The sequence below is a fragment of the Bombina bombina genome, chromosome 5, assembly GCF_027579735.1.
Source record: "Bombina bombina isolate aBomBom1 chromosome 5, aBomBom1.pri, whole genome shotgun sequence".
Lineage (NCBI taxonomy): Eukaryota > Metazoa > Chordata > Amphibia > Anura > Bombinatoridae > Bombina > Bombina bombina.
Window position 1 is genome coordinate 177,806,319 of NC_069503.1, and position 24,735 is coordinate 177,831,053.

Sequence of the window (24,735 nt, forward strand, 5' to 3'; positions counted from 1 at the left end):
AGCTAATATCTTAGCATATATTTTAATATCGACATTTAATAAAGAAATAGGTCTATAGTTTCCCACAATGTCCCTGGGCTTATCAGGTTTTGGAATCAATGTTATCATTGCATCTAGGAGGGACTGGGGGAATGTAAGTCCTTGATCTATAGATTGGAATAATTCCTGTATGTGAGGGCCAATATTGCTTACTAGTAATTGGTAAAATTTGGCAGAGAGACCGTCTGGACCAGGAGACTTGCTATTTGGAAGGGATTGAATTGTTTTTGTAATTTCTTGTAAAGAAATGGGGGAGTCCAGCATAGTCAAATCTTCCTCGGGTATCAGTGGAACATGTATTTGGTCTAAGTACGATTTCAACTTGTGTTGCTTTTCCTGGTCCTTTGTGTTATTGATATTATACAGTGGAGTATAGTACGTGACAAAGCTATTAATTATATCTTCATTCTTGGTATATGTTTCACCTGTGTTGTGTTTAATAGAGTGGATATATGAGGTGAGTCTCTGCTTTTTCAAGTAACTGGCCAGCATTCTTCCTGCCTTATTTGATTCCGCAAACAATTTAGCCTTAGTTGTCATAGCCCGCATATGGGCATTTTCAATTAGGAATTTATTAAGGTTATCCCTAGCTTCTTTTATTCGAGTCTGGTGTAAGATCGTTGTGGTTGAGAAAAAAAGGTATAGTCCTTGGTGGAAGTGTGTACTGTTCTCCATGTGTCAAAAAAGTTGAGTGAATGGATCAACGTATTATTGTTCTTAATATGCAAGTGTCTTAGGTAAGAATGGCCTGTAGACGTATCTAGTGCGGGATCTGTTGGAAAATTAAAGTCTCCACCTAACAAGATGGGGCCCTTAGTCATATCAAGTAGTTTGTTTACTACTTTGCGGAAAAAGCAGGAGGTAGGCCTAATTGGAGCATAGATATTTGCAAGCGTAATGGGTCTGCCATAATAAAGGCCTACTAGTATCAGGATCCTGCCTTCGGGGTCATTAAATTGCTGAAGTAGCTCAAATGGTGCGTTGCGTTTGATTAAAGTACAAACCCCATTATTTCTGGTTGGGCCTGAGCTAAAATAGTGTTTATCATAATATTTAGATGAGAGTGTGGGCTCGTGGTTTTTCTTAAAGTGGGTTTCCTGGATCATTATGATATCCAAGTTCTTTTTATGGAAGTCGTGAAGGGCGATTGAGCGCTTTTCAGCTGATAGAAATCCCTTCACGTTCTGGGTTGCAATGGTAAAAGACCCCTCATACAAGCAGGTGGACATTGTGGATGTTACGAATATATATGTTATCTAGGGGAGGGCAAATTCTAAGTGCAAGGGGAGAAGAGAAAAAAGGATATAATTTACAAATAAGGGGTTGGTAAATTGAAACAGTAGATTAAAAGTTAAATATGAGAAATTTCTATAATGTCAGAGGTCCTTTAAAAGAAGTAACTGACATAAAATTAAAATTGGTGAAGGCTTTTGGGCAAGCTGTGCATGTGCTTGTTTAAGAGGTAGTAGAAAAGATAAAGAAAATAGAGGAAATTGAAGAAGGGGGAAATTAGAGGAGAGATAAAGAAACCAGCAAACATTATATATTAACATATGGACCATCATAAATCTAGGTGAAATTCTTCAAAATATCTTAAAACCTTAAAAATGAAAGCATGGTAGCATACGGCAGTTTTTTTAACACAAAATGACTTTCCAGTATTCAGAAACTTGTGGATAAATCTTTATAGGAGTTTTGTAGGTAGTCATTGCAAAACCTTTGGTAGATTATCAGAATATATAACAATACAACAACTAGCTATCGGGGAGGGGATCATCTGTGTCCTCAATATCAGTTATGCAAATTGTATACTGCAGGGCTAAGGGGAAATTTACTAATAAGTGCCATCTTGATATAGTATATTCGAGTATGGTATATAGAGTATTAGTGATACTGGAACTTGTTCTAACAGTATTTCAATGGGAGGAGCAATATTTAAAGTAAGGACTCAATTTTATAAGTATTTTCATAGTAAACTAAATGGGCTTAGAAAATTAACGCAGCAGTATGACTATCAATTAAAGGTTGGGGAGTACTGCAGCGGGGGACACAGGTCCTCTTGGGTAGATGCAGTGAGGCCTATATGAGTATCAGGGAAGTTTATAACCGCAACTATTCCAGCAATAATATTTATATGGATAACATGAATAACATAAGCTTTCGAACAAGAAATCAAACAAAATTAACATAACATGATGCAGTCAATATTTAAATATAGTCTCTTTGAAACCTAGGAGGAAAATCAGATTGGTGAAAACAAGTATATTAAGCTCAATATGTACAACTCAGGGATTAGAAACAACATCATATAGTTACGTGTCCCTTTTTAAGGTGGTTCATCTTCAACATTATTATTGTTGTTGGTTTGTCTTCTTTTATTCTGTGGCGCTGTGGATCCCGTCCAAGGTCGCCTCTGTGATTTAGAAGCCTCCTGTCTGGTTGATGGTGATGATTGTGGGGTCGATTCTTGTGTTTCTGGAGGTGGTATTCCTATTTGTTGACAGAATTGCTCAGCGTCAGGAGGAAAGAGGCATTCAAATTTTTTCCCATTTTTAACAGCTATAACTGAGGTTGGAAACCCCCATCTGTATGGAATTTTCAGGATACGGAGGTGGGATGTTAAAAAAGAGGTCTCTCCTTTTTTGAAGCGTCCTTGACAATAAGTCCTGAAACACTTGGATTCGGTGACCTTGGTACATATTGGATGTTTGTTTTCTTGAATAGTTGTAGATGGTTTCCCTGTGTTGAAAATTTTGGAAATGTACAATGATGTCACGAGGGGGTGAGCCTTCAGATGGTTTAGGGCATAGGGATCTATGAGCCCTATCGAGTACAATATCAGATAAAGTTCCTGAATTATTCTTTATTAGATCTGTGAAAAAAGACTGTAGAAAGCTTTGAATCTCATTTCCTTGCACAGTTTCAGGAATTCCTCTGAATCGCAAATTACTCCTCCTGGAGCGATTCTCTAAGTCGTCCAACTTGTCTTCTAAGTCTAACATGCAGTGATGATGTTGAAAAGCTTTAGAGGAAAGAGCTGCAATTTTTTGGGATGCAACATATTCATGTTCCTCCAATGTATCAACCCTATAGCACAAGTCAGATATGTCTTTTTTCAGCCCTGCACATTCATTCTTAATACAAGTCTTAACCTGCTCTATAAGGGCTTCCATTGCGCCATATGTGATGATCTCGTCTTTTCCCATTTCAATAGTTTTAGGCGGGGCCTCTACTGCGGCATCTGCGGCCTCACATGAGCTTTCATCCTGAGAAGTTGACATTATATCAGGGTCTTTATTAGGTTTGTGTTTATCAGCTTGCTTGAAAAAAGAGCTCATAGCTCCCTGGGCTGTTGGTGGTAATTTTTGAGCTTTATCACTCCTGGTTAGTTTCCTTTGTGACATACTGAAGGGATTTGGAGGAAATATTAAATATGACTGTAGTAAGAGAAAGTTCAAAACTGCTATAGTAGTACACCACTCCCCAGGGCTAATGCTCTCACAGAGCGATCACGGGAAAAGGTATTGGATATGACCCACTACTACCAGGAGCAGTGGGAAAAGGAGTAGGGGGGTGCACACTATTTTAATATCAAGATATAAAGCAGTTTCCCAAGTTGTAGATTTCGGCAGATTCCTCTAACCTCCAATGCACTGCAGCATAGATGTCCTGCTGTGTACAGCCAACTAAAACCCGGTAAAATAGGTAAAAAGGAACGGTAGACTTTCGGTATAAGCTCTGCCAATTGCTTCAATGCTGTCTCTCAGCTCAGATATAAGTGTGTATACCTTGCTATAAATTCTGTCACAGTATATTTACTACTGCGTAATTGTCCCACTATATATAACTTAAAGTCCAGCAAGATGCGTTGATAAAAAGAGTTTACTTTCACTATGTATTTTGCCAATTACTACATTATTGCATCATATCACAGATCATTTTATATAAATAAAGCCACAGGTCACTGCTCATTTTGGGGTTATTGTGAGTAGCTGTTAAGGTACCCAGGTCTATATTTCACACTATATAATGTTACACCTTCCCCATTTCACAGAGTTCACCTGTATTTCCTTCAAGAGTTGGCCCGGTCTAACTTGTAGGTCCCTTTGGGTAAGTTTCTGATCGAGCGCTTAGCAGCATTAGTCCATGGCGCAGTGTAAAAAAGACCTTGTGGGTTTGCAAAGTACGGCTCCAGCGCCGTCGACAAAATCAGGTAAATCTGAGCCAAAGTCGTACCGGGTGTTCCCCAAGTATTCTGGAGCTAAAGTAAACGTCTTATACCTCAGTGGCTCCAGGCTTTCAGCAAATATGAGCTTTGATGCCCAGCTCGCATAGAGAGCTTCAGTGATGTGCGGCAATCTTGGTCAGCCGCTCACCCCGCCTCCACCTCGTGAAACGTTTTTGTTGCGCAAAGCTGTAAACTACAGCTCTTCGAGTGCGGAAAAGGCGAATGCGTGTGCGCAATTGTGATTTTTCAAGACTTATAATACATGTACAATGGAAATTGATTGCGAAAAAAACCACATTGCGCGTGGAAAACTCATAATGCCCAACTTTTATTCTTGCCAAGTGTGATTACAAGACTGCTTACTGGCCAATTGGGCTTCTTAAAGGAACATAAAGCACTGTGTGATTACAAGACTGCATACCGGCCAATTAGGCTTCTTAAAGGAACATAAAGCACTGTGTGATTACAAGACTGCATACCGGCCAATTGGGCTTCTTAAAGGAACATAAAGCACTGTGTGATTACAAGACTGCATACCGGCCAATTGGGCTTCTTAAAGGAACATAAAGCACTGTGTGATTACAAGACTGCATACCGGCCAATTAGGCTTCTTAAAGGAACACAAAGCTCTGTGTGATTAAAAGACTGCATGCCAGCCAATTGGGCTTCTTAAAGGAACATAAAGCACTGTGTGATTACAAGACTGCATGCCAGCCAATTGTGCTTCTTAAAGGAATATAAAGCACTGTATGATTGCAAGACTGCATGCCAGCCAATTGGGCTTCTTAAAGGAATATAAAGCACTGTATGATTACAAGACTGCATACTGGCCAATTGGGCTTCTTAAAGGAACATAAAGCACTGTGTGATTACAAGACTGCATACTGGCCAATTGGGCTTCTTAAAGTAACATAAAGCTCTGTGTGATTACAAGACTGCATACTGGCCAATTGGGCTTCTTAAAGTAACATAAAGCTCTGTGTGATTACAAGACTGCATACTGGCCAATTGGGCTTATTAAAGGAACATAAAGCATTGTATAATTACAAGACTGCATATCGGCCAATTGGGTTTCTTAAAGGAACATAAAGCACTGTGTGATTACAAGACTGCATACTGACCAATTGGGTTTCTTAAAGGAACATAAAGCACTGTGTGATTACAAGACTGCATACTGGTCAATTGGGCTTCTTAAAGGAACATAAAGCACTGTATAATTACAAGACTGCATACCGGCCAATTGAGCTTTTTAAAGCAACATACAGCACTGTGAGACTACAAGACTGCATATCGGCTATGTGTGAACCTTTTTCTGAACACTTTTTCCCCCCACAGCCAAACTCCCCCAACCACGTGCCTTATTTAGAGGGGCCAATCCAAAACTGTTACCGAAGTAGACAAAGTTTTCCACTGTCCTGTTAGCAAAACGTGCATGGTTTTAACGTGTCTTATCTTATCACCTCTGCTGATGCCAGTTAGGGACAGATATGTAGCAGGGTTAGACTTATGAAGTCTGTTGTGCACTTCCAATTCTCAGAATTGGAATTTTCAGGGTTAAAAGGGACATTCCATCCAAAATTGCATTTCATTTCTATCAGTTTTTAGTGTGAGCTTTACTGTGCATGTGCACATGAAGAACATCTAAATATGCTAAATGCACCAGCATTTTAAACAGTGCGTCTGAGAACTGGTAGGTAGTGACTTGTATCATGTAAATCAAATCATCGCAAGTACAGTACAAGGCACAACAGCTCTCTGAGCACACTATTCAAAGGGCTGTTGATAAAGCATATTTAGATAGGCTTCCATGCACAGTAAAAGCTCTCACTTTCATACCTGATGGTAATTTATTTCAATAAAAACATTTAAAACTTAAAAAAAAAAAAAAAAAGCTCTCACTTTCAACAGTGATAGCTTTTACTAGAAGTGGTTTAGGTAAAGCAAGTATATTGCAAAAATGTTTATACTCAAAAGTGGAATGTCCCTTAAGGACCAAGGATATGCCAGACACGTCCTACAAAAAACGGTCGTTAACAACCAAGGACGTGCCTGGCATGTCCTCTGGGGTTTCAATCGATGGAAGCGATGGTGATCACTTCCAGCCGGTTTCAGGGTATTGCAGTGATGCCTCGATATTGAGGCATCCTGCAATACCCTTTTTTTTAGGCACCGATGCAGAGAGAGCCCCTCTCTACATCGGCCAGCGATGGTGCCGATCATTGGTGGGTGGGATCCATAGCAGGGAGGCGGGTGAGCGGCCCATCGCTGGAGGAAGTTCTGGATCCTGTTGGTGAAATGCGCGCAAGTGGAAGGAAGCGTGCGCATGTGCACGATTACTGCTGAGCCTTTTAATATATATATATATATATATATATATATATATATATATATATATATATATGGGAAGGAGGAGGAGGGAGAGGGGAAATAAAAAAAATACATGTTGGGAAAGGGATCTGTGAGTGAGGGGGTAGGGTATTGGGGGGGGGAAGCTGCACTAATCTAAAAAACAATTTTCACTAAACTGGGTCTGTACCCAAGATGGCGGCAAATGGATAGAGGGGGGAGGATTAGAGAGCTGTTGGGGGGGGGATCCAACACTGCATAATAAATATATATATATATATATATATATATAAGCCTTTTATTTTAGTACCTAATTAGCCCCTTCACTGCTGGGCATAATACAAGTGTGGTGCGCAACGACATTTAGCGGCCATCTAATTTCCAAAAAGTAATGAGAAAAGCCATAAATGTCTGCTATTTCTGAACATAGGAGATCAAAGAGAAGCATTTACAACCATTTGTGCCATAATTGCACAAGCTGTTTGTAAATAATTTCAGTGAGAAACCTAAAGTTTGTGAAAAAGTTAATGGTTTTTTTATTTGATCGCATTTGGCGTTGAAATGGTGGCATGAAATATACCAAAATGTACCAAAATGGGCCTAGATCAATACATTGGGTTGTCTACTAAAAAAAAAAAAACATGCATGTCAAGAGATAGTCAGGGATTCCTGACAGATAGTGTTACAATGTAAATATCGCTAATTTTGAAGAAAAGAAAAAAAATGGTTTGGAAATAGCAAAGTGCTACTTGTATTTATTGCCCTATAACTTCCAAAAAAAAGCAAAGAATATGTAAACATTGGGTATTTCTAAACTCAGGACAAAATGTAGAAACTATTTAGCATGGGTATTTTTGGTGTTTGTAGATGTGTAACAGATTTTGGGGGTCAAATTTAGAAAAAGTGTGTTTTTTTCATCATATTTTATAATTTTGTTTATAGTAAATTATAAGATATGATTAAAATAATGGTATCTTTAGAAAGTCCATTTAATAGCGAGAAAAACGGTATATAATATGTGTGGGTACAGTAAATTAGTAAGAGGAAAATTACAGCTAAACACAAACACAGCAGAAATGTAAAAATAGCGGTAAGAAAATGCAAAAGTGCTGTGGTCACTAAAAGGTTAAAATTACAGGAAAAAGTAAAATAAATACAGAAAGTATATTAAAAAGTATTTTTTATTGCAAAAATTAAGCATTTTATATTAAAAACATAAATTATGCTTACCAGATAATTTCCTTTCCTTCTGTATGAGGAAAGTCCACGGCTTTATTCCTTACTTGTGGGAAATACTGAACCTGGCCACCAAAAGGAGGCAACGACACCCCAGCCAAAGGCTTAAATACCTCCCCCACTTCCCTCATCCCCAGTCATTCTGCCGAGGGAACAAGGAACAGTAAGAAAAATATCAGGATATAAATGGTGCCAGAAGAACAAAACAAAAATTTAGATCCGTCCAACGGAGACTACGGGCGGGGGTCGTGGACTCTCCTCATACAGAAGGAAAGGAAATTATCTGGTAAGCAAAATTCATGTTTTCCTTCTTAATATGAGGAGAGTCCAAGGCTTTGTTCCTTACTTGTGGGAAACATACCCAAGCTCTAGAGGACACTGAATGAAAAAGGTAGGGTAAAAAGAGAGGCGGACCCAATTTTGAGGGCACCATAGCTTGCAAAACTTTTCTTCCAAAAGCTGCTTCAGCCGAAGCAAAAAACGTCAAACTTGTAAAATTTTGAAAAGGTATGTAAGGAGGACCAGGTAGCTGCCCTACAAATCTGCTCCACAGAGGCCTCATTCTTGAAGGCCCAAGAGGAAGCCACTGCTCTAGTTGAATGAGCCTTAATCCTCTGAGGAGGCTTATGTCCCACTGTCTCATAAGCTAAGCGAATAATGCTCTTCAACCAAAAGGACAAGGAAGTGGACGAGGCTTTCTGCCCCTTAGGTTTCATAGAATAGACAACAAACAAAGAAGAAGTCTGTCTAAACTCCTTCATAGCCTGGAGATAGAACTTCAAGGCCCGAACCACATCCAAGTTATGAAGTAACCGCTCTTTTGAAGAAGGATTAGCAAACAAAGAAGGAACCACAATCTCTTGATTACGATATGTTGGAGTAGGTGGCGCAAAAAGATGCTATTCCCAAAGTATTGCGTTGGATAATGTTATATTTCTTATATCCTAAATAAGAATAAAATATATTTAGCGAATGTCGCTATTACCTATGTGTATAATCTATTACCAAAGTGTTTAATTTTCTAGAATTCTGTTCCTAAAAAATATATTCTATTTTTTAAAATATATATATATTGAAAAACTCCTTATAGTGAATGTGACCACAAGACAGGATAGTTATAAAGTTCCAATTTTATTAAGTATAATAAAAACATAAAATTACTAGTGGTGAATTAATTGACTTAAATATACTGGACACCGGTGTCGGTTTATATTTTATACAGATGATATTTAAAAATGTAATTAAAATAACACAAATCTAAAAATCCATTAAAAATGTATATATACAAATCAAACATGTGCTGTTTCTTCAAGATAGGACTCTGTTGTTCCTGTTTACCAAACAATTGGCAGAGTAAGTTTAAACACACTTATGTATAATATATTAAAACAGTACCTTTATAGTGTATCTGTGTGATATCACTATATTACTTGAAACCGGTAGGATATTTGACCCGGTTAAAGATATGGCCAAGCTTATAGTGTGCAGGATAGTGCGGTTAAATATATGCCGCTATGTAGGTAAATTTCTTCAATGACCTGACCCAATGTAGTAGCTGTATGGTCTCTTCTGTAAATGGATGATGCGGTTAAATATATGCTGCTGTGTAGGTAAATTTCTACAATGACCTTTCCCGGTTTAACAGCTGAGTGGTCTCTTCGGTATGGGCGGTTAAATATATGCCGCTACTCCTCTTGCCGGTCAGTGACCGATCTGGTTGCTGGAGGTAAGATGGTCCCGGGTTGGTAAAAAATGCGGTTAGGGGTAGACCGCCAGGTGTGGATTCGTATGCGGCTTAGATGAGTCGCTCTGTACCTTTTGTGTCTTCTTATTCCTGTCGGTCAGTGACCGATCTATTTCAAAGGTATGGATGGAATTCCACTAACTCTTCTTCATGCGGTTAAATAAGTGCCGCAAGATATATTCTTGGTTACGGACGGGTTTAGATGAAAATCTTGTTCCAATCTGTGGTTGGAAGAGCTCCTCTCGTTACTTGCACAATCTGTGTAATGGTGCTCCGGTATCTACGCGTTTCGGCTTAACAGCCTTTATCAAGATACCTCTCATCCAGACAATCTCTTGATTGATGTTACAATCTGAAACAACCTTAGGAAGAAAACCCAACCCAGTACGAAGAACAGCCTTATCAGCATGGAATACTAGGTAAGGGGGCTCACATTGCAAGGCAGCCATACTGCCTTGCAATGCGCCGAGGCGATAGCCAGTAGAAAAAGAACCTTTCAAGACAGCAATTTAATGTCAACTACATGCATAGGCTCAAACGGAGCCTTCTGCAAAACCTTAAGAACCAGATTTAAACTCCAAGGAGGAGCACTAGATCTAAACACAGGCCTGATTCTAGTTAGGGCCTGAACAAAGGACTGGACATCTGGAAGCTCAGCGAGCCTCTTGTGCAGTAAAACAGACAGGGCCGAAATCTGTCCCTTAAGGTAGCTAGCAGAAAGGCCCTTCTCCAGACCATTGTCAGGGTTTTTTCCCTGTTTGTCATGTGCTGCTGGCAGCCATTTTACTCACCTCTCTTCCTGACTATGGTGCATTGTGGGGGATGCTGCTCATTTCCTACACTTCATTTTATGGCCAGACTGGTGTGCATCATCCATGTGAGACAGGATGCAGTCTCAGAATTGTGATGTCATCACTTATTATTTAAAGGGCCTCTGTTCAGTATGCTTTGCCTTTGCATTGTCTCAGACCTGTTTGTGAGAGTTCCTGTGTATTACCTGGCTGCCTGACGTCCTTCCTGGTTCCTGATCCCTGGCTTGTTCCTGACTCTGCTGTTTTCCTTGTTCCCGATTCTGGCTCGTCTGACTATTCGCTTTGGCTCCTGACTCGGCTCGTCTGACTACCAGCTCTGGTTTTGACTCCTGGCTTGTTATTTGACTTGTGGACTTTTTATTATTTTTTGCTATGAATAAAGGTGTGATTCAGTCTGATTCCTGGCGCCCTGACAACCATCCTGGAGAAAAAAAATAATCCTGGAAACCCTGACCTTATGCCAAGGGAATCCACGCTCTTCACACCAGAATAAATAAGTCCTCCACACCTTACGATAGATGTGGCGAGTAACCGTCTTACAAGCTTGTCAATGCTCCCACTGAGAGGCTGACAAGACTACTTAAAACTCCAGTCCCATTCCGAAGGGTAGATACCCTTCATAAGGAACTACTCCGTATCTTCTGACACTTCTCTGCCAAACTCCTGTGACGAAATGCAAAGAATGACTGGGGAATTAGGGAAGTGGGGGAGGTATTTAAGAGTTTGGCTGGGGTGTCTTTGCCTCCTCCCGGTGGCCAGGTTCAGTATTTCCCACAAGTAAGGAATGAAGCCGTGGACTCTACTCATATTAAGAAGGAAATAGCAAAGTGCTTCATGTCATTTAAGTGAACGTTATATTTCCCTTTTTTAGCCTACATCTGAGTAGGAATGTGCCAGACCATTCATTAGCTTAGTGTGTAGAAGAAAAGAACTCACCATAGGAGACTTGTAGTATCGATGCAATATGTTTATGAAATCTGTAATTGTTAACATACCTGAAATAAATAAAACCAGTAAATGAATAAAGGGACAACACACGCCAAATAAATGCTAGAGAGAGTAAGCCTGAGAATAATAGGAGGATGCATTTTAGTAAAGCGATATTAGTTATTTAAATATTTAAACAATAAGTGTAAAGTTTTTGTGTCCATAAAGCAATGGCTGCTGCCATGTTGTAACCTAGGTTTCCTACTCTACTGAAGTCAATTAGGGACAGTTACACATGGGTCCCTATAGTGTTCAACCAATGACTGTGTGGCATCGCTAACTGGAAAGACAATCATTTTTAGAATTCAATTACAAGAACCAAATAAATAATGAAAAGGCTATTGTAAAGTAGTTTTTACTACATATAATTAAACATTTTAAATTAAAACCTCAAAGGATTCAATGTCCCATTTATAGCAATTCCAGGCTTAGAAGGAGAATGAAGTAGGAATTATTTAAGTGTCTACACTCCACAATTTACTGCTCACTATGAATGGCTTATATGTGAGAGTAAAAGGATATTAAAATAAATAAATATATATATATATATATATATATATATATATATATATACACACACACCAAACACTCTTGCCACTTGATTTAGGAAAAGTACCATCAGGAGAGAAACAATGCACTTAAAAGTCCACTTTATTTGATACTCAGCATTAAAATCACAAGGAACACAGCAGACCAGGCATGAACAGCTGACGCGTTTCCTGCCCCAACGGCACTTCATCAGATGTACAGGTGTTTCACATAGGTATTTAATGACAAAGGAAGTGATTATCCTAACCAATCAGATCCCTGGTCAATATTAACCCGCTAGCCACTTACCACATTCAAAACCATATCTTAAAAAACAGACACTAATTGTACAAAAATATAAAATGCATATAGAAAAGGAAAGATAATCTTTCAGAAACAACTATATGATACTTTGGATCAATTAGGTAATGAGCTCTCTGCTAAAAATACAAAATGTATGGAGAAAGTTTGCAAGGACTATGAGCTGGCAGTGGTCTATAATTGGAATACTGAAAACAAAACAAGAAAAAAATCATTTAATTTTGACTTTACTGTTCCTTTAATATAGATGTTTGCAACGGTTTGGTGCATATACAAATATTTTTTACACATTAGCAAACTTATAAAACTCATTAGACATCTATCATAGGACACCGACGTTAAAAGTCTCCAATAGAAATAAAAATATATAATTCCCTCTATATTTTATTCTATAGCAAATGCAATATGTTACCTTCTGAAGGAGTTCTTTATAAAGCACATTTTTTAATCAACATCTTTTTTTGCAAGAGCCTCTCCAAACGTACATTTCAAGTCCTATCAGATCTGTATATAGCACAATCTCTATGGCAGTGAGTTACGCTTCTGGCAGATGTGCGGCACATGCTAAATATAGCAGCTTGCAAGTGTAAACTAATATTATACGTTTGTAACGTGGCAAAATCACATGATCTGGCTCCGTTACATGACAGGGTCAACACATTTATGTGTTGTATAGGGGCCAGAGAAATCATTTATACACAAATATGTATATGAATTTAAAGTTAGGGCTCAAAAAAAAAAACACAGAAGCCACGATTGATTTTTCAAGATTCAATTCTCACGGAAATATAAAAGGTCTTAAAATACACAACCAACTCTAAAAGGACTAAATGCTCCGTTTATGAAGCTCACAGGGCAGCTCTGGAGCACTTGCGGTTCAGACTTCTAAGCTCTCTGACATCTCAGAAGTAGCAAGTTGAAGAGACCCGAAACCCAAAATGTTTCTTTCATAATTTAGATACAGCATACTGTTTTATACAACCTTCCAGCTGATTTCTAGTATCAAATTTGCTTTATTGTCTTGTATCCTTTGTTGAAGGAGCAGCAATGCCCTACTTGGACCTAACTGAACACATTGGTTAAGCCAATGAGAAAAAGGCATTAAAGTCTGCAGCCACCAATCAGCAGCTAGCTACAAGTAGGGTATTGCTGCTCCCCAGCAAAGCAAACAAGATAATAAAAGTAAACTGAAAAGTTGTTTAAAATTGCATTCTCTATGTGAATCACGAGAGAAAAATTTTAGGTTTCATGTCCCTTTAAATCACCTCAAATTTGTTAACCCGGGATGATTGACAAACCCTGCTCTCAAGCAACTGGTCATGCAAGAGCAGAGCTGCACAAGCATTTGCTTAACCCCTTAACAACGCTTGTCATACACGGTACGTCGCACACAACCTGGTCTTAAAAGACCAGCGACTTACCCTGTACGACATTAGGGGATTAAAGCGTCTGGAAGCGATCCTGCTCGCTTCCAGCCGCTTTCCGGTTATTGCAGTGATGGCTCGATATCGAGGCATCCTGCAATAACACCCCTTGGCCATCCGATGCAGAGAGAGCCACTCTGTGGCCCTCTCTGCACCGGACATCGATGGCCGGTATCGTTGGTGGGTGGGAGCCTGTGTGGGAGGCGGGTGGCGGCCATCGATGATGAGCGGTGATGTGGAGGGGGGCGGGATCGTGGGCGGGATGTCCGGGGGCACGCGCGTGTGCACGGGAGGGTGGGGGCGTGCACGGGGAGGGAGCAGGTGGGAACCACTACACTACATAAAAAGTTTATGTACAAAACTTTTAAAAAATGGAATAAAAATAAAAAAAACCAAAAGATCAGGCAGGTGGTGGGGGTTGGTCTGTGCGGGGGGAAGCTACACTACAGAAAAAAAGAAAAATAAAAACTTTTTTTTTGCAAACTGGGTACTGGCAGACAGCTGCCAGTACCCAAGATGGCCCCCAATAAGGCAGATGGGGAGGGTTAGAGAGCTGTTTTGGGGGGTATCAGGGAGGTTGGGGGCTAAGGGGGGATGCTACACCACAGCATATGTAAATATGCTATAAAAAATATATATTTTTTTAAAAAAAAACTTTTATTTTAGTACTGGCAGACTTTCTGCCAGTACTTAAGATGGCGGGGACAATTGTGGGGTGCGGGAGGGAAGGGAGCTGTTTGGGAGGGATCAGGGGGTCTGATGTGTCAGGTGGGAGGCTGATCTCTACACTAAAGCTAAAATTAACCCTGCAAGCTCCCTACAAACTACCTAATTAACCCCTTCACTGCTAGCCATAATACAGGGAGTGCAGAATTATTAGGCAAATGAGTATTTTGACCACATCATCCTCTTTATGCATGTTGTCTTACTCCAAGCTGTATAGGCTCGAAAGCCTACTACCAATTAAGCATATTAGGTGATGTGCATCTCTGTAATGAGAAGGGGTGTGGTCTAATGACATCAACACCCTATATCAGGTGTGCATAATTATTAGGCAACTTCCTTTTCTTTGGCAAAATGGGTCAAAAGAAGGACTTGACAGGCTCAGAAAAGTCAAAAATAGTGAGATATCTTGCAGAGGGATGTAGCACTCTTAAAATTGCAAAGCTTCTGAAGCGTGATCATCGAACAATCAAGCGTTTCATTCAAAATAGTCAACAGGGTCGCAAGAAGCGTGTGGAAAAACCAAGGCGCAAAATAACTGCCCATGAACTGAGAAAAGTCAAGCGTGCAGCTGCCAAGATGCCACTTGCCACCAGTTTGGCCATATTTCAGAGCTGCAACATCACTGGAGTGCCCAAAAGCACAAGTTGTGCAATATTCAGAGACATGGCCAAGGTAAGAAAGGCTGAAAGACGACCACCACTGAACAAGACACACAAGCTGAAATGTCAAGACTGGGCCAAGAAATATCTCAAGACTGATTTTTCTAAGGTTTTATGGACTGATGAAATGAGAGTGAGTCTTGATGGGCCAGACGGATGGGCCCGTGGCTGGATTGGTAAAGGGCAGAGAGCTCCAGTCCGACTCAGATGCCAGCAAGGTGGAGGTGGAGTACTGGTTTGGGCTGGTATCATCAAAGATGAGCTTGTGGGGCCTTTTCGGGTTGAGGATGGAGTCAAGCTCAACTCCCAGTCCTACTGCCAGTTTCTGGAAGACACCTTCTTCAAGCAGTGGTACAGGAAGAAGTCTGCATCCTTCAAGAAAAACATGATTTTCATGCAGGACAATGCTCCATCACACGCGTCCAAGTACTCCACAGCGTGGCTGGCAAGAAAGGGTATAAAAGAAGAAAATCTAATGACATGGCCTCCTTGTTCACCTGATCTGAACCCCATTGAGAACCTGTGGTCCATCATCAAATGTGAGATTTACAAGGAGGGAAAACAGTACACCTCTCTGAACAGTGTCTGGGAGGCTGTGGTTGCTGCTGCACGCAATGTTGATGGTGAACAGATCAAAACACTGACAGAATCCATGGATGGCAGGCTTTTGAGTGTCCTTGCAAAGAAAGGTGGCTATATTGGTCACTGATTTGTTTTTGTTTTGTTTTTGAATGTCAGAAATGTATATTTGTGAATGTTGAGATGTTATATTGGTTTCACTGGTAAAAATAAATAATTGAAATGGGTATATATTTGTTTTTTGTTAAGTTGCCTAATAATTATGCACAGTAATAGTCACCTGCACACACAGATATCCCCCTAAAAAAGCTAAAACTAAAAACAAACAAAAACTACTTCCAAAAATATTCAGCTTTGATATTAATGTTTTTTGGGTTCATTGAGAACATGGTTGTTGTTCAATAATAAAATTAATCCTCAAAAATACAACTTGCCTAATAATTCTGCACTCCCTGTACACGTGTGATGCGCAACAGCATTTAGCGGCCTTCTAATTACCAGAAAGCAACGCCAAAGTCATATATGTCTGCTATTTCTGAACAAAGGAGATCCCAGAGAAGCATTTACAATCATTTGTGCCATAATTGCACAAGCTGTTTTTAAATAATTTCAGTGAGAAACCTAAAACCTAAAGTTTTTTTTAAATTTGATCGCATTTGGCGGTGAAATGATGGCATGAAATATACCAAAATGGGCCTAGATCAATACTTTGGGATGTCTTCTAAAAAAAAAAATAAATAAAAAAAAAAAAAATATATATATACATGTCAAGGGATATTCAGGTATTCCTGACAGATATCAGGATTCCAATGTAACTAGCGCTCATTTTGAAAAAAACACAATTTATGCTTACCTGATAAATTTATTTCTCTTGTGGTGTATCCAGTCCACGGATCATCCATTACTTGTGGGATATTCTCCTTCCAAACAGGAAGCTGCAAGAGGATCACCCACAGCAGAGCTGTCTATATAGCTCCTCCCCTAACTGCCCACCCCCAGTCATTCGACCGAAGACAAGCAAGGAGAAACTATAGGGTGCAGTGGTGACTGGTTTAAAAATAAAAAACACCTGCCTTAAAATGACAGAGCGGGCCGTGGACTGGATACACCACAAGAGAAATACATTTATCAGGTAAGCATAAATGGTGTTCTCTTGTAAGGTGTATCCAGTCCACGGATCATCCATTACTTGTGGGATACCAATACCAAAGCTATAGGACACGGATAAAGGGAGGGACAAGGCAGGTGCTTAAACGGAAGGCACCACTGCCTGTAAGACCTTTCTCCCAAAAATAGCCTCCGAAGAAGCAAAAGTATAAAATTTATAGAATTTAGAAAAAGTATGAAGCGAAGACCAAGTCGCCACCTTACAAATCTGTTCAACAGAAGCCTCATTCTTAAAAGCCCATGTGGAAGCTACCGCTCTAGTAGAATGAGCTGTAATTCTTTCAGGAGGCTGCTGGCCAGCAGTCTCATAAGCTAAGCGTATTATACTCCTTAGCCAAAAAGAAAGAAGTTGCCAAAGCCTTTTGGCCTCTCCTCTGTCCAGAATAGACAACAAACAATGCAGATGTTTGATGAAAATCTTTAATAGCTTGTAAATAAAACTTTAAAGCACGAACCACGTCAAGATTGTGTAAAAGACGTTCCTTCTTAGAAGGATTAGGACACAGTGACGGTACAACAATCTCCTGATTGATATTTTTATTAGATACCACCTTAGGTAGAAACCCAGATTTGGTACGTAACACTACCTTATCTGCATGGAAAATGAGATAAGGGGAATCACATTGTAAAGCAGATAACTCCGAAACTCTGCGAGCCGAGGAGATAGCTACTAAAAACAGAACTTTTCAAGATAAGAGCTTAATATCTATGGAATGCAAAGGTTCAAACGAAACCCCTTGAAGAACTTTAAGAACTAAATTTAAACTCCATGGTGGAGCAACAGGTTTAAACACAGGCTTGATTCTAACCAGAGCCTGACAAAATGCCTTAACATCTGGAACCTCAGCCAGACATTTGTGCAACAGAATAGACAGAGCAGAAATCTGTCCCTTTAAGGAACTAGCTGACAAACCCTTCTCCAATCCTTCTTGGAGAAAGGATAATATCTTAGGAATCCTGACCTTACTCCATGAGTAACCCTTGGATTCACACCAATGAAGATATTTACACCATATCTTATGATAAATTTTCCTGGTGACAGGCTTTCGTGCCTGTATTAAGGTATCAATGACCGACTCGGAGAAACCATGCTTTGATAAAATCAAGCGTTCAATCTCCAAGCAGTCAGACGCAGAGAAACTAGATTTGGATGGTTGAAAGGACCCTGAAGTAGAAGATCTTGTCTCAGCGGCAGAGTCCTTGGTCGAAAGGATGACATGTTCACCAGATCTGCATACCAAGTCCTGCATGGCCACGCAGGTGCTATCAAAATCAAAGATGCTCTCTCCTGTTTGATCTTGGCAATCAGACGAGGGAGCAGAGGAAATGGTGGAAACACATAAGCTAGGTTGAAGGACCAAGGCGCTGCTAGAGCATCTATCAGTGCTGCCTTGGGATCCCTGGACCTGGATCCGTAACAAGGAAGCTTTGCGTTCTGACGAGACGCCATGAGATCCAGTTCTGGTTTGCCCCAAAGTTGAATCAACTGTGCAAATACCTCCAGATGGAGCTCCCACTCCCCCGGATGAAAAGTCTGTTGACTTTGAAAATCCGCCTCCCAGTTCTCTACTCCTGGGATATGGATAGCTGATAGATGGCAAGAGTGAAACTCTGCCCATAGAATTATCTTTGAAACCTCCAACATTGCTAGGGAACTCCTGGTTCCCCCTTGATGGTTGATGTAAGCTGCAGTCGTGATGTTGTCCGACTGAAATCTGATGAACCTGACCGCAGCAAGCTGAGGCGAAGTCTGAAGCGCGTTGAATATCCCTCTTAGTTCCAGAATGTTTATCGGAAGGAGGGCCTCCTCCGGAGTCCATGATCCCTGAGCCTTCAGGGAGTTCCAGACTGCACCCCAACCCAGAAGGCTGGCATCTGTTGTTACTATTGTCCAATCTGGCCTGCGGAAGGTCATACCCTTGGACAGATGGACCCGAGATAGCCACCAGAGAAGAGAATCCCTGGTCTGAGAAATTTGTTTAGAATCTTGAGATCTAAGATTGGTCTGAAGGTTCCCTCTTTCTTGGGAACCACAAACAGATTTGAATAGAAGCCTTGCCCCTGTTCCTCCTTTGGAACTGGGTGGATCACTCCCATAACTAGGAGGTCTTGAACACAATGTAAGAATTCCTCTCTCTTTATCTGGTTTGCAGATAATTGTGAGAGGTGAAATCTTCCTTTTGGGGAAGAAGCTTTGAATTCCAGAAGGTATCCCTGAGACACAATTTCCAACGCCCAGGGATCCTGGACATCTCTTGCCCAAGCCTGGGCGAAGAGAGAAAGTCTGCCCCCTACCAGATCCGTTACCGGATCGGGGGCTGATCCTTCATGCTGTCTTAGAGGCAGCAGCAGGCTTCTTGGCCTGCTTTCCTTTGTTCCAAGCCTGGTTTGGTCTCCAGACCTGCTTGGACTGGGCAAAATTTCCCTCCTGTTTTGTATTAGAGGAAGATGAAGCTGCACCACTCTTGAAATTTCGAAAGGCACGAAAATTAGGCTGTTTGGTCCTTAATTTGCAGGACCTATCCTGAGGAAGGGCGTGACCTTTTCCTCCAGTAATATCAGAAATGATCTCCTTCAGCCCAGGCCCGAATAGGGTCTGTCCCTTGAAGGGAATGTTGAGAAGCTTAGACTTTGAAGTAACGTCAGCTGACCAGGATTTAAGCCATAGCGCCCTACGCGCCTGAATAGCAAAACCTGAGTTCTTAGCCGTTAGCTTGGTTAAATGAACAACGGCATCAGAAACAAATGAATTGGCTAGCTTAAGAGCTTTAAGCTTGTCAAATATATCATCCAATGGGGTTTCTACCTGTAGAGCCTCTTCGAGAGACTCAAACCAGAAGGCCGCAGCAGCAGTGACGGGGGCAATGCATGCAAGGGGCTGGAGAATAAAACCATGTTGAATAAAGATCTTTTTAAGATAACTCTCTAATTTTTTGTCCATTGGATCTAGAAAAGCACAACTGTCCTCGACAGGGATAGTGGTATGCTTAGCTAGAGTAGAAACTGCTCCCTCCACCTTAGGGACCGTCTGCCATAAGTCCCGTGTAGCGGCGTCTATAGGAAACATCTTCTTAAAAACAGGAGGGGGAGAGAACGGTACACCTGGCCTATCCCATTCCTTAGTAATAATTTCAGAAAACCTTTTAGGGATTGGAAAAACATCAGTGTAAGTAGGTACTGCATAGTATTTATCCAATCTACATAATTTCTCTGGGACTACAATAGTGTCACAGTCATCCAGAGTTGCTAAAACCTCCCTGAGCAATACGCGGAGGTGTTCAAGCTTAAATTTAAATGTAGACATATCAGAATCAGAGTGAAGTATCTTCCCTGAATCAGAAAAATCACCCACAGATTGAAGCTCCCCTGCTTCAGCTTCAGTATAATGTGAAGGTGTATCAGACCTAGCTACTAAAGCATCAGAGAGCTCTGTATTTATTCTATTCCCAGAGCTGTCTCGCTTTCCTTGCAATCCTGGCAGTTTAGATAATACCTCTGTAAGGGTATGATTCATAACTGCCGCCGTGTCTTGCAAGGTATACGCAATGTGCGCGCTAGAAGTACTAGGCGTCCCCTGAGCGGGATTTATAGAATCTGACACGTGGGGAGAGTTAGCCGGCATAACTTCCCCCTTGTCAATTTCATCTGGTGATAAATTTTTTAAGGCCAGAATATGGTCTTTATAATCTATAGTAAAATCAGTGCATTTGGTACACATTCTAAGAGGGGGTTCCACAATGGCTTCTAAACATAATGAACAATGAGTTTCCTCTATGTCAGACATGTTTAAACAGACTAGTAATGAGACCAGCAAGCTTGGAAAACACTTTAATAACTGAACAAGCAAAAAATAAAAACGGTACTGTGCCTTTAAGAGAAAAAAAACAAACACAGAAACTGCTAAAACAGTGAAAAAGCAGTAAATCTTACGAAATTTTTACAGTGTGTATAATAGACTAAAAGAGCATTGCACCCATTTGCTGTGGCCCTACCTGCCCATACAACGACTTTGGAAGGCACAAAAACCCTTTAGAGAGGTCCTAAATGTTCAGGGGACTCCTTCAGGGAAGCTGGATGTCTCAAGCTGCAAAAACGAAAATAGGCCCCTCCCAACCTGTACTCACAGTGAGAGGGCCTTAAAAAACTATCCCTAGGAAAATCTAGACAGCCATGTGGAAAAAACTGGGCCCCAGAATATAGTTTTATCACCAATATGTAAAAAACGTTTATACAATTCAAGCAAACGTTATATCTATTCAGTAATGTGAGTAAATAATAAAAATATTACCCTTTACAGCAAGCATGACACCAGTGGTTATTAAATCATTGTAATCAGGCTTACCTTAAAATAAATCCGGTATTGTCAGCATTTTCTAGCATATTCATTTCTCTAGAAAAATTTAAAACTGCACATACCTCAGAGCAGGAGACCCTGCACGCTATTCCCTCAGCTGCAGTTACCCATCTCTTCAGTTATGTGTGAGAACAGCAATGGATCTTAGTTACAACCTGCTAAGATCATCAAAGACCACAGGCAGACTCTTCTTCAATTCTGCCTGAGGCTAAAATAGTACAACTCCAGTACCATTTGAAAATAACAAACTTTTGATTGAAGTAAACTACATTAATTCACCACATCTCTCTATGCTACTTCAATTGTCGAGAGCTGCAAGAGAATGACTGGGGGTGGGCAGTTAGGGGAGGAAGTATATAGACAGCTCTGCTGTGGGTGATCCTCTTGCAGCTTCCTGTTGGGAAGGAGAATATCCCACAAGTAATGGATGATCCGTGGACTGGATACACCTTACAAGAGAAAAGTGGTTTTGAAATAGCAAAGTGCTTCTTGTATTTATTTCCCTATAACTTGCAAAAAAAGCAAAGAACATGTTAACATTGGGTATTTCTAAACTCAGGACAAAATTTAGAAACTATTTAGCATGGGTGTTTTTTGGTGGTTGTAGATGTGTAACAGATTTTGGGGGTCAAAGTTAGAAAAAGTGTGTTTTTTTCCATTTTTTCCTCATATTTTATAATATTTTTAATAATAAATTATAAGATATGATGAAAATAATGGTATCTTTAGAAAGTCCATTTAGTGGCAAGAAAAACGGTATATAATATGTGTGGGTACAGTAAATGAGTAAGAGGAAAATTACAGCTAAACACAAACACCGCAGAAATGTAAAAATAGCCCTGGTCCTTAAGGGAAAGAAATTGAAAAATGGCCTTGGTCCTTAAGGGGTTAAAGGGATATTAAACAGTCTGTTTCATTGTTGTAATAAAAAAGCACTAAGCAGTGGCATATACTCAATAGAATTCACTGCAATATATTATTTATCATTTTAAATGGATTTTACCTTTTTTTAACAATATATTTTTGCATGTGTGTCCTTTACTTCCTGTCACAGCCCTACAAGGAGGCTGTGGTCTTTACAGGAAGGCATCTCTATCCTGATGCCATAAACTTCTAGAATAACAGGAGCTGGTTTAGTATTAAGTGAACACACAAGATAAACAGGGATTTGCCCATGCTCAGAACAGGCAGAATGCTACTTTGATTTAACATATTTGTTTTACCAAAAGGAGCACTGTTTAACCCCTTAATGACAACTGACGTACCAGGTACGTCATGCATTAACTTACAGTTAATGACAATAGACGTACCTGGTACGTCAGTTGTCTAAGAGAGTGCTGGAAGCGATCGCAATCGCTTCCAGCAGCTCTCAGGGTATTGCAGTGATGCCTCCATATGGAGGCATCCTGCAATACCCTTTCAGAAGACTCCGATGCAGAGAGAGCCACTCTGTGGCCCTCTCTGCACCGGTAGCGATGGTGCCGGTTCGTTGGTGGGTGGGAGCGCAACAGGGAGGCGGGTGGGCGGCCCATCGCTACCCGGCATCCGGCATCCGGCTCCTGTAAGTGCAATGTGCACGCCGGGTGCCGGGAGCGTGCAGGGGTGCGCGTGCGCGTGCGCGATTAGCTACCCACACTGACACCAATGAGGAGGGAAGAGGGGGGAAAAAGTAAATATATGAGGATCTGGGAGGGGGAGGGGGAGGGGGTTGGGGTATTGTGGGGGGCTGCTACACTACAGAAAAATTTAAACTGGCAATAAAAGATAAAAAAAAAACACTTTTTTGGGGGGCAAATTGGGTACTGGCAGACAGCTGCCAGTACCCAAGATGGCGGCAATTAGGTAGGGGAGAGGGTTAGAGAGCTGGGGGGGGGGGGGGATCATGGAGGTTGGGGCTAAGGCAGGAGTCCATCACAGCTAAAACATTTTATTTTTTTTTATTAAAAAAATGAAAAACTCCTTTTATTTAGTACTGGCAGACTTTCTGCCAGTACTTAAGATGGCGGGGACAATTGTGGGGTGGGGGAGGGAAGAGAACTGTTTTGGAGGGATCAGGGGGTGGGATGTGTCAGGTGGGAGGCTGATCTCTACCCTAAAGCTAAACTTAACCCTGCAAGCTCCCTACAAGCTACCTAATTTAACCCCTTAACTGCTGGGCATAATTTACGTGTGGTGCGCAGCAGCATTTAGCGGCCTTCTACTTACCAAAAAGCAACCCCAAAGCCATATAAGTCTGCTATTTCTGAACAAAGGGGATCCCAAAGAAGCATTTACAACCATTTGTGCCTTAATTGCAGAAGCTGTTTGTAAATAATTTCAGTGGGAAACCTAAAGTTTGTGACAAAATTTGTGAAAAAGTGAACTTTTTTTTTTATTTGATGACATTTGGCGGTGAAATGGTGGCATGAAATATACCAAAATGGGCCTAGATCAATACTTTGGGTTGTCTTCTAAAAAAAAATATATACATGTCAAGGGATATTCAGGTATTCCTGACAGATATCAGGGTTCCAATGTAACTAGCGCTAATTTTGAAAAAAAGTTGTTTGGAAATAGCAAAGTGCTACTTGTATTTATGGCCCTATAACTTGCAAAAAAAGTAAAGAACGTGTAAACATAGGGTATTTCTAAACTCAGGACAAAATTTAGAAACTATTTAGCATAGGTGTTTTTTGGTGATTGTAGATGTGTAACAGATTTTGGGGGTCAAAGTTAGAAAAAGTGTGTTTTTTTCAATTTTTTCCTCATATTTTATATTTTTTTTATAGGAAATTATAAGATATGATGAAAATAATGGTATCCTTAGAAAGTCCATTTAATGGCGAGAAAAACGGTATATAATATGTGTGGGTACAGTAAATGAGTAAGAGGGAAATTACAGCTAAACACAAACACTGCAGAAATGTAAAAATAGCCATTGTCATTAAGGGTAAGAAAATTGAAAAATGGTCCGGTCATTAAGGGGTTAACATCCCATTAAGCAATAATAAATGTTTGTCCTTTCCCAGCTCGTAGCAAACAGGGTCAACAGTTTCCCAGCTGGATAGCTTGTCCACTTGCTGCTTGATAACTTGAGCCCTAATTGATTATATTACACTAATTTACCTTGGTAACTCTGTGTTTAACACCCACAAAGGCTTTAAACAAATATTTAAATATGAGTTCAGGAGCCACAAAGCACTGACGTTCTGTGGCAGGACACCTACACCAATCATACCAATAATTGTATTGCAGGAGTTAAACATACAGTTACCAAGTGATCTTCATTTAATAATAAAATGCTCTAACAAAATCCAGTACTTTATTATTACATTTGAATGTAGATTAAAGGGATATGAAACCCAAAAATTGTACACAACATTCTAATTTACTTCTATTAGCAATTTTTCTTTTTTCTCTTGGTATCTTTTGTTAAAAAAGCAGGGACGTATGCTTAGGAGCCGGCCTATTTCTGGAGCATTTTTTCAAGAAGTTTAACTTTTTTGCAGAAGGCAGCACTATTTCCTGCCATGTAGTGCTCCAGGTGCCTACATAGGTATCTCTTCAACACAGAATATCATGGGAACAAAGAAAATGTGATAATAA

At 40.3% G+C, this 24,735-nt stretch overlaps 1 protein-coding gene across 4 annotated transcripts in view; it reads right to left on the bottom strand.

Annotated features, from left to right (window-relative positions):
• PRKAG2 (protein kinase AMP-activated non-catalytic subunit gamma 2) overlaps window positions 1-24,735 on the bottom strand; it is an 889,218-nt gene that overhangs the window by 108,345 nt on the left and 756,138 nt on the right. For all 4 annotated transcript variants that reach the window (XM_053713799.1, XM_053713800.1, XM_053713801.1 and 1 more), the window contains one exon: window positions 11,342-11,400. In XM_053713799.1, the coding sequence (XP_053569774.1) occupies window positions 11,342-11,400 (59 nt within the window). The remainder of the gene's footprint in view (window positions 1-11,341; window positions 11,401-24,735) is intronic.